The sequence below is a fragment of the Mastigoproctus giganteus genome, chromosome 12, assembly GCF_048544385.1.
Source record: "Mastigoproctus giganteus isolate SK-2022 chromosome 12, ASM4854438v1, whole genome shotgun sequence".
In the NCBI taxonomy this organism is placed as follows: Eukaryota; Metazoa; Arthropoda; class Arachnida; order Uropygi; family Thelyphonidae; genus Mastigoproctus; species Mastigoproctus giganteus.
The window spans coordinates 50,837,025-50,852,546 of record NC_143586.1 but is presented as its reverse complement, the minus strand read 5'-3'; the positions used below and the strand labels follow the sequence as shown (position 1 = coordinate 50,852,546).

The 15,522-nt window shown below is 37.8% G+C and overlaps 2 protein-coding genes across 2 annotated transcripts; one reads left to right on the top strand and one right to left on the bottom strand.

Annotated features, from left to right (window-relative positions):
• Positions 1 to 7,832: 7,832 nt before the first annotated feature.
• Positions 7,833 to 8,774, bottom strand: LOC150077044 (testis-specific serine/threonine-protein kinase 3-like). The gene has a single exon (XM_090385767.1). It carries the CDS (start codon positions 8,772 to 8,774, stop codon positions 7,833 to 7,835), a length of 942 nt encoding a protein of 313 aa, XP_090241893.1.
• A 606-nt stretch (positions 8,775 to 9,380) lies between these two features.
• Positions 9,381 to 10,328, top strand: LOC150077043 (testis-specific serine/threonine-protein kinase 3-like). Its single transcript, XM_090385766.1, has one exon. It carries the CDS (start codon positions 9,381 to 9,383, stop codon positions 10,326 to 10,328), a length of 948 nt encoding a protein of 315 aa, XP_090241892.1.
• The last annotated feature ends 5,194 nt before the right edge of the window (positions 10,329 to 15,522 follow it).

Sequence of the window (15,522 nt, the reverse complement as noted above, 5' to 3'; positions counted from 1 at the left end):
GTTTGACTTCTTATTGAAAAAAATAATATTGGTGCGAGATATTTTATGTTTTATGCCTTTTCTAATTATTACAATTTTTAATTTAATATAATTTATAGCCCATAAAATGAGCCAATTAAAAAAAAAAGAAAAATTGATGCCGAATGCCGCATTTTCAATGTTAATTGGACATTCAGATATTTTTTTTAAAAATACATTAATAATTTGGTAATTCAAGTAATATAACATTTTTTAGGTTCTGATTTTTTTATTAAATCGTTCAATCTATTCCGGCCCGCATCATGATGCGAAAATTTCATTCGGCCTGCATCATGATACGAAAATTTCATTCGGCCCGCTGACGAAAAAAGTTGCCCACCCCTGCCCTAGACACTAATTTCTCGATTCTGAAGTGATTACAGGAACTTGCAGTAATCTGATTTGATTAGAAGAGTTTCAAGGGCGCTTTCATTTTCTTTAGCCACCCTATAGGGATTCTTATTGTGCATCTTTTCGTTTTGTGTAAGCAGTTCGCCAGACTCCAGGAGTGTTGTTTGCGTGGCTGCATCTCGTTTTGTGACTATGCTGCGGTCATTAGTGCAGAGACACCGTTCAGTACTTATTTCCTATAGGATGCAAGCGATTGTACCGAGGGCTTCGCACAATTTCGTAGTTGCTTCCTCGATTGCTATTGTTTTTCTTTTCCGATCAGCCTCCTGCACCTTCAAAATCTGTTCCGCGAATTCTTTTTCTTTCTTTGCTACATGAGTTTTTAACAGTGTTATTTCTTTCCGTATCATCATTAAGCTGGGTAGTTTGGGTGTGGCTGACGTTCTGCTGTTCGCAGTCGGTGCTGCTTTAATATTTTTGGTTTGGCTACTACAATTCAAGTTATTTTCTTTTAGGAGTGGGGGGTTATTTCAATCTTGCGTTTTAATTTGGTTTCGCTGCGGACAGATTTGAGTTTGCGACCCATTCTCGTGTGTTTCATACGATTCGTTGTGCATTCCGAGACTTCGCTCTTGCGAGATGCCCTTGAAATATCGTGGCTATCGGAAGATTTGTTCTCTTGGGTGGCGTTACCCTTACTTTCGGGTATGTCGGGGTGGTTGCAATGAGGGATCATTGCGGTGTTTATGCCCGATAGGCGCTTTGCCACTTTTTTCATGTTGCCGAATAGGGCTGTTAGTTAGTGATTGGTTGAAAATTCTAGAAAGGAATTCACTCTGTTAGGTTGAGACTCCCAAGGACAAATATAGGGGGTTCTTTCAGCTTCAAAACAATCGGCCCACGCAGTGAGGTGAAGCTCGCACGGACAACCTTGAGAGAAGATAATGATTAAGGGACGGGACACAAAAGGCACGTAGAGCGCTGTTGACTTTTGATATAGCTTAATATTAAAATCATAAATATCTTTTTACCTTGTATCTTCTTTCCGGAATCACTTAAAAGATCTGGATTGGTGACTTAAATCCGCGTCGAAAGGTCATGGGATTACTTTGGCACTGAAATATTACAGACATTGGAAGACGTCAGCACTGCACGAATATGTTAAATATGTTGATCAGTTGCGTTGTCATCTTGAAAGAATCCATCGCAATCTAGATAAAAATTAAGCAATGCAGGGAAGTTAGTCCGATACTTCAAAAAAATATTCATTAAAAGTAACACGACCTTCTAACGGTACGAACGAACCCAGTCCGTACTAACAGAACGTATCCCATACTGTGATACCACCTCCAGCAGCTTGAGCGATGTACATGACAGTGTGGTTACACAATTTTTGTCGTTCACGCCACACTTTAACCCAACGACTCACTGGTGCAAAATAGTGTAAATCGAGACTCAGACCACGTGATCGTTTAAATTTTCAGTTATTTTCTGCACACTTATTCAAGAATAATTCCTTTAAATTGCAGCGTTTTCGTTCTTGGAGTATCCACTTTGACACTTCCTAATTCATTTCACAAATATACGTTGTCTCAATTCTAATCTCAACGATGTCCATTTCCACTTGCAGTCTGCCAAACCCCATGTACTTTTTCTGACAGAATTTCAGTTATCCGTTGATTCAACTGCTGCTCATCTCAGATGCCCAAATTATTCGCTGTATGATTCCTTTAGCCTCAAAGGTGGTACAGTGCATATGTCCGTTCTGATAATCCCTGTCAAGAGACTTGTCAATTTGGAATCTCCTCTCTTCGATCTTCTCTGGTTTAAAATCTCTCTCTCTACCTCATTGTGTCAAATTCATCTGTTGTCTCTACCGTTCTCCCAACTCCACTAATCACTTGGAGCTCTTTGACTTCCTCTCTTTGCAACTTGACTCTCCAGTCCAACTTGACTTCTCCAGTCCAACTTTCCTAACAGTGAGATAATTCCTTGGTGATTTTAATGTTCACAACTCCAGCGGGCTTTCGTTTTCTAGTCACACCGACCCAGCTGGTCGAGATACTGAGGCTTTTGCAATTACTAATGACCTTGCACAGATTGTTCATTTACCTGCAAGAATACCGGACAACCCTAACCATACAGCCAACACACTTGATCTTTTTCTCACAAACAACCCTTCTAAGTACACGGTCGAAGTGAGAGGTCCTTTAGGCACCTCAGATCGCAACTTGGTGATTGTCTCTTCTCCAATGGAGCCTTTATCTCATGGCTATTTCCAACCTCGTGTTGTTTGGAATTACAAGAATGTAAAATGGGATAACCTGCGAGACTTCTTTTCTTCTTTTTCTTGGTCGGATTACTGTTTCAAAACTTCTGATGTCAACATTTGCTCAGATCGTGTCAGTGAAATTATTCTTGCAGGAATGGAATCCTTTATCCCACACTCCACTTTAAAATCTCGTCCTTTACCTAAGCCTTGGTTTTCCAATAAATGTGATAAGGCTGTTCAAGAGAAGAACGTTGCATATCATAATTGGCTTATTTCTAATTCTACACCAACAGCCTACACCAAAGCTCGCAACAATTGTAAAGCAATTATTAATCAGTCGAAACTAGAGTTCGAACAGGCTAAGAGTAGAAAACTTGCTTCTTGCCCTATTGGTAGCCGAGCATTCTGGTCTCTTGCCAAAGCTATTGGCCGCAACTTTTGCCCATCTCTGCTCCAACCTTTGTCCAAACCAGATGGTTCTGTTGTCACTTCAGCCAAGGATAAAGCTGATCTGCTAGCATCCCATTTTTCTTCCAACTCCTGTATCAGTGATCTTGGTAAAACACCTCCCATCATTCCCAGCACGCTCCATTCGATGCCTCCTGTGGTCTTCCGTCAAAAGGATGTCAGAAGGATTTTGACGAATCTTGATGCTAAGAAAGCTCCAGGTCCCGATGGTATTTCTCCACTTGTTCTCAAAACCTGTGCTCCTGAACTCCTGTTCTCCTATTCTTTGCCGCCTTTTTTCACTTTCTTTTTCCAAAGGCGTTTTTCCTTCTGCTTGGAAAATTGCTCATATCCAGCCAGTTCCTAAAAAGGGTGACAAATTCCTCCCATCCAATTATCGTCCCATTGCAATTACTTCTACTTTTTCCGTCAATGTCGATCCACTGGTGATATTCTGGCTTATGTTACCCATTTATGGACTAATTCAATGGAAAGGTTCTGTGAAACACAAGTAGTGGCTCTTGACATCTTAAAGGCTTTTGATCGTGTTTGGCATAAAGGTCTTCTAAACAAGCTTCCATCTTATGGTTTGCCAACTGTTTTTAGTAATTGGTTATCCAGTTTTCTCTCTGATCGCTCACTGAGGGTGATGGTAGATGGCTCTGTCTTCTAACTTCTCAACTAATGCCGGTGTCCCCCAAGGTTCAGTTCTTTCCCCCACTCTTTTCTTCTTGTATATTAATGACCTTCTTCCATTGACTGGAAATCCTATCCATAGTTTTGCCGATGATAGCCCATTGCATTCCACTTTCCATTTTTAGAAACATTGCCCTGCTCAATCAGCTTCAACTTCTCGAAAATCTGCTACCAATTCCCTAAATGCCAATCTTCAGGTAATTCTCCAGTGGGGCAAAGACAACTTAGTTGATTTCAACCCTTCTAAAACTCAGTCTTGTCTTATATCTCGCAAAAAGGATTCTTCTGCTCCTATGCTTATGTTTAGTGACACTCCGATTTCTAGGCAAAATGATATATCTCTTTTGGGGATTACCCTGACTTCTAATCTCTCTTGGCACAAGCACATTACAAATATTGCTTCCTCTGCATCCAAAAAACTTGGTTTTCTCTTTCGCTCTCGGCGTTACTTTTCTTCCAAACAGCTGCTCACTCTGTATAAATCGCAAATCCGCCCTGCCATGGAATATTGTTCCCATATCTTTGGTGGTGCTCCCAAAACCTCTCTCAGGCTTCTTGATTCCATTCAGAAGAGGGCAGTTAGGTTAATTATGATTCATCTCTAACAGAGTCTCTCCACTCGCTGTCTCATAGACGTACTGTTTCTGCTGCATGCCTCTTCTACAGATACTTCCATGGGCACTGTTCTTCTGAATTGGCTTCTATAATTCCCGCTCTCTCTTTCAAAACAGTCCGAACACGTGCCGCCACCAGCCAAGATCCATTTACTGTCCAACTTCAAATTCACAGAACCAACTTTTCATCTTCCTGATTTATTCATTCAACTGCCGTTTTCTAGAACAATCTTCCTTCGTACGTATTTCCTGAAAATTACAGTCACAGAAGTTGAAGTCCAATGTCAATAAATATCTTCTTTCGTCTTCTCAACCTTCACCCCAAGCACGGTACTAAGTACTATAGGTTCTAATACCTCTCGTGTTTGGGGTTTACATAAAGAAGAAAAAAAAAAAAAAAAAACCTTTTTTTTTTTTTTTTTTTTTTTGTATACCATGTGAAAACTTATACATCCATACCGTCCCTACTTTTAATTATCTATTAACGCCAAGTACAAAAGGCTTCTAATTTTTTGGCCAGTGAATGCATTTTCTAAACATTTTTCCTGCGGGCCAGTTGATAGCTTAATTTTCGTTTATATATAGTAGAATTATATATAAACGAGATTCAAATACAAATAGGTTATATACCTATTTGTATTATCAATGTATTATCAGCCATTGTCCAGTGAAATCACTGTTTTTTTTTTTTTTTTTTTGTTATTATTATTATTATTAGCTACATGGTGCAAGGAAGCTTGAGGCTTATGCTGCACCAGCCAAAAAAAAAAAAACCAATCCCGAATTACCCTGTGTGTGTGTGTGTGTGAGAGAGAGAGAGAGAGAGAGAGAGAGTCAGTCAAAAGTAGAAAGGAATCACTAAGAAAGAGAAGAATGATGATATCCAGCTCAGGACCCTGGGTGTGCCAAGCCCGTACTCACCAGATGTGAGCCCTTGGGGGTTTTGACTGAATAATGCGAAATTATGTTTGAAGCCTATATTTATTATTAGAATAGCGCTAGCTAACTTTATAGTAAAGCAATCATAAGTTAATATTAGTAATACACAACATTGAAATGTAAAATAACATGCAGTACAGAAATCTAAGTGCATTAAATAAGCCAGAATAAGGCAAAAAAAGAATTACAAAACTAATTCCAACTGCTGTTACATATTAATATGCTCTGACCGGCGCGAACATACTCTGAAGAAGAAAAATAACGAAAGAAAGAAAGAAAAAGAAAAATACTAAGACATAAGTTGGTGAGTGGAAAGCTGAAAGGCAAGCCAAGTAGGATTCTAATATAAAAAAAAAAAAAAAAAAAAAACCAGCAATAACAACATCAACAAACAAAAGGGGTGGGAATAAATAAATTAGGAGTAGGAAGTTGTAGAAGGAATGTGTTCCAAGTAATTAAATTTAGAGAAATTACTAATTTGAATAAAATTAGCGGCGCCCCCTTAATGGTACCAAGGCCGAACTGCGTGAAATAACCGCTATAAATGGAAGTGCAAAACAACCACAACACTTGGCCATTAGTGTAAAACAAAATCAATTAAGACCGCCGATTCAGCAGGCCACAAGGCACATCTCGTACATATAAACATAGTAGGGGTTTACAATACAGAACCGGGATTCCGGTCATTTTTTTATGGTATTCAAATACCGGTATTGATACGAAAATACCGGTTTTTTGGTACTAATTTTTAAAAAATAATTGTTTATGATTTATTCACATAAAGATTATAAAATCACCTTTATGTGATTTTATAAAATTGGTGGTTATGAAATCACCTTTATGTGATTTTATAACCACCAACCAAAAATGATAAATGATAAATATATTGCAGCAGAATTCGGCAAAGATATTGTAATGCAATTACAATATCTTTGTCTTATTAGTCTTAATACAGTATATTGGAAAATTAAAAAAAGATTCCAAGATTCGTTGGAACAGTCTACTATCCATGCTTGAAAGCTTTTTTGAGTTGAGATAGTGTGCAGAAAGCTTTAATTGATTTAGATTCAAGTATTCATTTCTATGAGGATTAATTTAATTTATTATCTGCGGCTATATCTACACTAATGCCTATAAAGTTAGAGGTAGATGCGCTTTGCCGCAAAGAAGCAAATCTTTTAACTGCAGATGCTGCCATAAAATTTATGATGAAAACCCTTGGCAGTCAAAATTCTGAAATAGTCAGAGTATTGCATACGGTATTGAAACTCCATATTTCACAGAGGTGTACAAATTTATCACAGTATTTGCAAAGCGGGACGCAATATGATAGCAAATTATTTCCCAGACTCAGTAAAGATACTATAATGGAAATTATACTTCGCTTAATAAAACGTCTTTCTCCTTCAGAAAATGATTTGAACATACTTTCTGTCAGAGCGGAAAGTATGTCCAAAAGTGTTACCTTTTTTCTAATCCGAGTGCAGCCTGTTTCGATCAAATGTGCACAAAACATTAGTGTTACAGTTGGGAGCTGCTGTTTACAGATTACAGAATACTGCAAAATTCAAAAATAATCGAAACCGTGGTTCTATCTCGCGGGAACTCATTTTCCGATTTTAAAACAGCGGCAAAGGGGAGATAAACACGCCAAGACTAACCATAGTAGGCTAGGCACGTCAATCACTGCTACTCACATAATTGTAAGTATACCAGATTGGATACCAGGTTGTAAAGGATACCAGATTGTAAAGACTAACCATTATTTCTTGTGTTATCTCAACCTTGTAATCTTTTAAATTCTCTGAACCTTCCTTGCACCATATAGCTAATAATAATAATAATAATAATAATAATAATAATAATAATAAAGTGTACAGTTTTGAACCGGACAGTCCGATATTTGAGCTTACTGTGTGGTAAGCAAATTGAGCAAATACCAGACATGTAAATGTTCGATATTTCGAATTAAGTAACTTTTATTATAATTTTATACATTTATGTTTAATTTTAGTAATGGTCAGTTTTTATTTTAGTTGGTTTTCTCCAGTTTTAATAAATTTTGCAACTAACGTCGCTGTTTACGTAAAACTATTATTGACATGTATTTGCATCGTTCCTTGATGTTTCCAGAATATCTTCGATTTACGTGTGCCAAACTAGACTATCATTGAATTTTTGTCCAATAGTGTAATTTTATTTCTAAGTAACCATGATTATTATGTAATAGATACAAAATTATTTAAAGGATACAAAATGGCCGAATAATGAGAGACGTGTCAAAGTAAAGATATTTTCTATTTTAATGGTCAAAGATTACAACTCGCAATGCCTATATGAAAATATCTATAAACATATACGACCATCCATAGGTATCCTTCAACTATTTGCATTATCGATAGATACCTACCTGCTTAAAAGAAAAAAAATAATAATAAGTAAATAAATAATACCCAGTTTGCTGCATCAAAATTCTGTAGAAACCAAAACTAAATTCACCGTTTGGTTACCCATTCATTTTTGACAACTTGAGGAAGAGTCAGCCTCTGGATATGATCGGGTTCAAGCATTAATCGAATGAGGTTTTTAACACCGCCACTCAAATTTGATTCCAAACATGACCTGAAGTGCCAATGTCGGGATATCTGATTCCTGTATAAGTTGATGAGATTGGAGTCATCAAATGGCATGCAATTATTTAACATAGCATACAAACAAACACCAGTACTCCAAACATCAGCGATCATTGGGTTGTAGGGAATACCCCTGATCACCTCGGGGGCCACGTAGGCCGCACTTCCACAAAAGGTCCTACTGAGTTCTAACTGGCAATCTTCCACGTTGGAACAATATCTGGAAAATCCGTAATCGGCTAGTTTAATCTTCATGTTTTTGTCCAGAAGGAGGTTTTCGCATTTAACATCTCTATGGGCCACTCCTTTACGGTGACAATAAAGAAGAGCACTTGTTAGTTGGGAAAACCATATCCGTGTCAGAGGCTCTGGAATGGGTCCGTTGTTTTGCAAATATTGAACAATATCTCCATTCTCTGCAAGTTCCATGAACAAGAAAACCTGATCTTTGATTGCAATTGCCGCATGAATTTGGATTATGTGTTGGTGCTTCAGTCGAGGCCAGATGGTTAATTCACGCGGCAAAAATTTTTCGACGAATCTAGGACATGCTTTCAGACAATTAATTATCTTAACAGCTAGATTCCGTTTGCTTTTCCCATTGCCCCATTGAGCTCGACGAACTATTGAAAAAGTGCCTATACCTATTTTTTCCATCAGAATGTATCCTTGACCTCTGAGAATACGATCGCAGTCAATTTTACTCTGAGGTGTTCGTTTGCCAGTTTTCCTTACTACCCTTTTGGTGTCTAGTATTGGATCAAAAATATCTGAGTCGCTAATGTGAAAGCCAGGTCCTTCCATAATCAATAAATTTTGGATGTTTGGTGGCGACTCTTAGATGTTTTTTTTAAGATGGTGTGAACAACCAGAACTTCCTTCGGATGTTACTTGACCAATTTCAAGCTACCGCATTTTTAATAATGAATCTTAAGCCTAAACTCAACAATACTACTCATAACAATAGAAGTTCGATATTGGATGTCATATTATTTTGTTAATGTAAAGATTTTAAGACATGAAATATGTCAAAGGCTCACATATATAAAGATTTTGGTTTCTGACTACATAATTAGGCTTGTGGAATATCATATATTTATATTTTTTCTTATCTGAATAAGTTCTGTCAAAAGAGTTAAATGTCCAATATGTAACATGTCGAAATTATATGGGGGAAATACAACAATATAAAGACTCAGTTCATAGTTTCATATTTTTTTGTAACAATGGGCATATTGAAGTAAATAGTATTGTCGTGGGCTCCATTGTAAGCACTCGCTAAATTATACAGTCGCAAGGAACATCCGGGACAACAAAGTTCCTGAAATAACATCTAGAGGAGCACTAAGTTCCTCGTCTTACTTAAGACGATAAGTTAGCGGGTCATCAAACACTTAAAATTTGGACATCATGATGGACCAGTATGGCTTTCAGTTTGAAGATTCTGACGTCATTATTAAAATTCCGGACAACGTAAGAGTATTGAAGAAGTCTGAAAATGGAACACCTCAGTGGAGGGTTGATAGCGAACAGATTTTAAGTAACCATGGATACACGTTGAGTGATGAAATTGGTGTTGGGACCTTTTCCGTGGTTCGCCGCGCTTACTGGGAAGCTGGTAGAAGCAAGCGGGACTTAGCCGTGAAGATTATTGATCGTCTGAAAACATGTCCGAAGTTCATCCAAAATTTTTTGCCCCGCGAACTGACCATCTGGCCTCGTCTGAAACACCACCATGTTATTCAGATCCATTCTGTAGTCTCCATACAGAATCAAGTGTTCTTATTTATGGAGCTAGCAGAAAATGGTGACATTGTTCGGTATTTGCAGAAAAATGGTCCCATTTCTGAAGATTTGGCACGTCAGTGGTTCACGCAGCTTCTGTGTGCCCTTCGTTACTGTCATCGTAAAGATGTGGCTCACCGTGATTTGAAATGCGAAAACCTCCTTCTCGATAAAAACATGAAGATTAAGGTAGGCGATTTTGGCTTCTCCAGATATTGTTTGATGACAGAAGATGATCAGAGAGAACTGAGTAGCACTTTTTGTGGTAGTGCCGCATATGTGGCTCCTGAAGTGATCGAAGGTATGCTGTACAACCCAATGATCGCTGATGTGTGGAGTGCTGGAGTTTGCCTGTATGTTATGGTAAATAATCGTATGCCGTTTAACGATTGTAATATATCCAATTTACATAAGAACCAAGTAACGCGAAACTGGCACTTCAGCATTTGTATGGAACAGATTTTGAGCGAAGAGTTGAAAAATCTTATTAGATTGATGTTAGAACCCGATGCCGATCGCAGGGTAACTATTGCTGAAGTAATTAAAAACGAATGGATAAAAGCCACAGAATGAATTGCATTGTTATGGCTTAATAAATGGTTAACTAATTGTGTGTTTCTTTCGGTAGGTTTTTTTTTTTTTTTGGCCGATCAAGTGTTTGTGACCTTTGACTTAATAAAATTAAAAATAATTTTGTTTGCCTGTTTATTAAATTTTTTAGTACTAGCAAATCGATGTGTGGCTTCTGTTATTCAATGAACATATTAGAGAATGCACTTCATAGCAAGTGATTTTAGATAAGCTCATTTAGTTATGTAAGGTGGCCAGCTATTCCATTTAGATTCGATAATTGTCCGCTAGTTGTTGACCTCTTCAAGCGTCAAGTTCACAACTGACATCTGTGAGTTTTAAGGCTAGTTAAGTAGTTAAGAAGTAGTTAGCCTATATACGTAAAGCGACTGTCTTCACCACATTCGTCCGTCCGTCCACATGTAATGATTCGACTCCTGGTGGAAGGATTTCATGAAGTTTTATATAATATCGGTGTTTAAATACACCATAGATAACTCTTAATAAACTACAAAGTAGTTGTGGTAGGCATCATTTGCTCTTTCTCATATTGTGCTCTGCCTTCACGACGAGTTGCCATGATATTGCACTACTTCGAATAAGTAACTCTTCACTAATAGAGAAGGCTATTGTTACTTATTCTCAGTTGAGTACCACCACCCAGACAGCACTGTTTCACGGCTATTGGCCGATCATCAGTGGGTGGACAGGTACCCTGGTAATGCAGACATGACGACCCAGTTGTGAAGTTAATCACACAATATGAGAGATGCCAAGAGGTGTAGATGTCAATATTTAAAATAAATAAATGCACAAGGCATAATACTTTAAGAGTTTGGTATCTATATAATATCGGTGTTTAAATACACCATAGATAACTCTTAATAAACTACAAAGTAGTTGTGGTAGGCATCATTTGCTCTTTCTCATATTGTGGCATGCCTTCACGACGAGTTGCCATGATATTGCACTACTTCGAATAAGTAACTCTTCACTAATAGAGAAGGCTATTGTTACTTATTCTCAGTTGAGTACCACCACCCAGACAGCACTGTTTCACGGCTATTGGCCGATCATCAGTGGGTGGGCAGGTACCCTGGTAATGCAGACATGACGACCCAGTTGTGAAGTTAATCACACAATATGAGATCATCAGTGGGTGGGCAGGTACCCTGGTAATGCAGACATGACGACCCAGTTGTGAAGTTAATCACACAATATGAGAGATGCCAAGAGGTGTAGATGTCAATATTTAAAATAAATAAATGCACAAGGCATAATACTTTAAGAGTTTGGTATCTATATAATATCGGTGTTTAAATACACCATAGATAACTCTTAATAAACTACAAAGTAGTTGTGGTAGGCATCATTTACTCTTTCTCATATTGTGCTCTGCCTTCACGACGAGTTGCCATGATATTGCACTACTTCGAATAAGTAACTCTTCACTAATAGAGAAGGCTATTGTTACTTATTCTCAGTTGAGTACCACCACCCAGACAGCACTGTTTCACGGCTATTGGCCGATCATCAGTGGGTGGGCAGGTACCCTGGTAATGCAGACATGACGACCCAGTTGTGAAGTTAATCACACAATATGAGAGATGCCAAGAGGTGTAGATGTCAATATTTAAAATAAATAAATGCACAAGGCATAATACTTTAAGAGTTTGGTATCTATATAATATCGTATCTATATAATATCGTATCTATATAATACCACAACTACTTTGTAGTTTATTAAGAGTTATCTATGGTGTATTTAAACACCGATATTAAATAGATACCAAACTCTTAAAGTATTATGCCTTGTGCATTTATTTATTTTAAATATTGACATCTACACCTCTTGGCATCTCTCATATTGTGTGATTAACTTCACAACTGGGTCGTCATGTCTGCATTACCAGGGTACCTGCCCACCCACTGATGATCGGCCAATAGCCGTGAAACAGTGCTGTCTGGGTGGTGGTACTCAACTGAGAATAAGTAACAATAGCCTTCTCTATTAGTGAAGAGTTACTTATTCGAAGTAGTGCAATATCATGGCAACTCGTCGTGAAGGCAGAGCACAATATGAGAAAGAGCAAATGATGCCTACCACAACTACTTTGTAGTTTATTAAGAGTTATCTATGGTGTATTTAAACACCGATATTATATAGATACCAAACTCTTAAAGTATTATGCCTTGTGCATTTATTTATTTTAAATATTGACATCTACACCTCTTGGCATCTCTCATATTGTGTGATTAACTTCACAACTGGGTCGTCATGTCTGCATTACCAGGGTACCTGCCCACCCACTGATGATCGGCCAATAGCCGTGAAACAGTGCTGTCTGGGTGGTGGTACTCAACTGAGAATAAGTAACAATAGCCTTCTCTATTAGTGAAGAGTTACTTATTCGAAGTAGTGCAATATCATGGCAACTCGTCGTGAAGGCAGAGCACAATATGAGAAAGAGCAAATGATGCCTACCACAACTACTTTGTAGTTTATTAAGAGTTATCTATGGTGTATTTAAACACCGATATTATATAGATACCAAACTCTTAAAGTATTATGCCTTGTGCATTTATTTATTTTAAATATTGACATCTACACCTCTTGGCATCTCTCATATTGTGTGATTAACTTCACAACTGGGTCGTCATGTCTGCATTACCAGGGTACCTGTCCACCCACTGATGATCGGCCAATAGCCGTGAAACAGTGCTGTCTGGGTGGTGGTACTCAACTGAGAATAAGTAACAATAGCCTTCTCTATTAGTGAAGAGTTACTTATTCGAAGTAGTGCAATATCATGGCAACTCGTCGTGAAGGCAGAGCACAATATGAGAAAGAGCAAATGATGCCTACCACAACTACTTTGTAGTTTATTAAGAGTTATCTATGGTGTATTTAAACACCGATATTATATAGATACCAAACTCTTAAAGTATTATGCCTTGTGCATTTATTTATTTTAAATAATGAAATTTTATGTATAATTGCTGCCATGATTTTCTAAGTAAGTAGTCAGTGCAAAAATTATTTTCCTAACTGAAGTTACAAGTCCTCAATTATCCATAAAATGTGTAAACCAATAATGTCTACTAACAGGGCAAATTCAGGTTTCCAGCAAATCTGAAAGATACTGTACCTGGATTAGACAGGGATGAGAAGTGCTCCCTGCATCTCTTCTGCTCCAACCTTCATAAAAAGTTTTATGCACAACTGCACATGGCTTATGTAGTCCATAGCAAGCGAAGTATTAATTTTGTACAAAAATGTCGAACTAAAAGGGACTCCCTGAAGATTTGGAGTGTGGGGTTCAGGGACCTCAAATAAAGTGTGGGGTTCAAGGACTGAACACTTTATTTGGGGCCCAGGTACATCTTGATTAATTCTGTTCTGAAGAGAACTATAAATTTGATTTGTTGAGGATTGTAATGATTTATCAAGGTATTATTATTATTATTATTATTATTAGCCATATAGTGCAAGAAAGCCTGAGGCTTATGCTTAGGGCTTACAATACCGGGATCCCGGTCATTTTTTTCCGGTATTGGTACAAAAATACCGGTTTTTCGGTACTAATTAAAAAAAAAGAAGTTTATAATTTAATTACATAAAGGTTATAAAATCACCTTTATGTGATTATGACGTCGTTATCTCTATTAGCAAATGTTCGATAATCATCGATAGGACACCATGCAACATTGAAACCTGTCCACAATTCTCGGACAACTTCATGTCTGACCGTATCGTAAGTCCCGTTCCTTCACTACTGACTTTAGTTCAACTCCACCAAGTGTATAAGTTATTTTGGGGTTGCTGTTCCTCAGGTGTAAGACCTTTCATTTTGCTGAATTAAAGCATATAGCTGCCACTTTTCTGACCATCCCGGAAGTCTATCTAGGTCACTCTGAAGAAGCTCTGCTTGGCGGCGATCATTAACTACTCTACTGATCTTTGCATCATCTGCAAGTTTAGACATCACGCCCTATATCCCTTCATAGATGTCATTTAAGATAATCAAAAACAACAGTTGTCCCAATACGGATCCTTGGGGAACCCCGCTTCTTACATTAACCCAATCTGAGGAATAACCATTTATCACAACCCCCTGCCTGGTGCCCTCAAGCTATCGTGCTATCCATTTAAGGATTTTCCCTATGATCCCAGCCTGCTCCAACTTATAAAGTAACCGCTCATGTGGGATGAGTCAAATGCTTTGCTGATATCTAAATAAACAATGTCGAAATTATTTTCTAAATCCAGCTCACGAGTGACCTGTCAAAATGGCTAACCAGATTTGTAAAAACATTATTTTCCCTTTACAAAACCATGCTGTGTATCCTACAGAATTCCATTTCCATCTTAATGATTCTGAATTCCACCCTTGATCATTGCCTCCATGATTTTCCCTACTACTGGCCGGTCGGTAATTTCCCGTTACACTTCTAGAACAGCCTTTATGTTCCAATTTACACCAATCCAACGGAATCTCTCCTGTCCAGTGATGCTCTCATAACTAGCCTGAATGGTTCAATGCACTCACTTGCCGCCCCCTTTAAGATTATAGGGTATATGCCATCAACCACAGGAGCCTTACTCGCCTGTGGGCGCGAAAGTTTTCTCATTAAATCAACATGTGAAATTTCAACATCATTAATTACATTTTTTTTCAACTTCACTGCCATAATTTCTCATTGACGTGAAGGGGTTTTTCTTCTGTAAATATCGATGCAAAGTAACTGTCCAGTTCATCTGCAGCATCAGTTGGGGTATCTAATACTATCCCACGCAATTACATATGCGTCCGATCTGATTTGTCCTACTCATTTTTGCATTTATATATGTGAAGAATTCCTTAACTGCACTCTTTGCTCTCTTTATTCCTTATACCTATTCTATGCTCTCTTCCAGTCTCAGATACTACAGTGAAAATTGTATTTCGCTGAATAAAACGTCTTTCTCATTCAGAAAATGATGAACATAATTCAACCATAGAAGACCAACATGGAACAGAACATCAGTGCTCCGCAAATTCTTTCCAAAATAAGAAATTGCCTGACCCCAGTGAGATTTTAAAAGATGAACTTGAGTCGGAAATAAATGAAATACGTTTAACTATTTTTGCAAAAAAAGTTCAAAGCCTAAAAAATATCGACTACGATTATCTCAGTACCAGAACAGAATCCGAAA

Coding starts and splice junctions, on each gene's coding strand:
- LOC150077043 (XM_090385766.1), top strand. CDS start 9,381: ATGATGGACCAGTATGGCTTTCAGTTTGAAGATTCTGACGTCATTATT.
- LOC150077044 (XM_090385767.1), bottom strand. CDS start 8,774: ATGGAAGGACCTGGCTTTCACATTAGCGACTCAGATATTTTTGATCCA.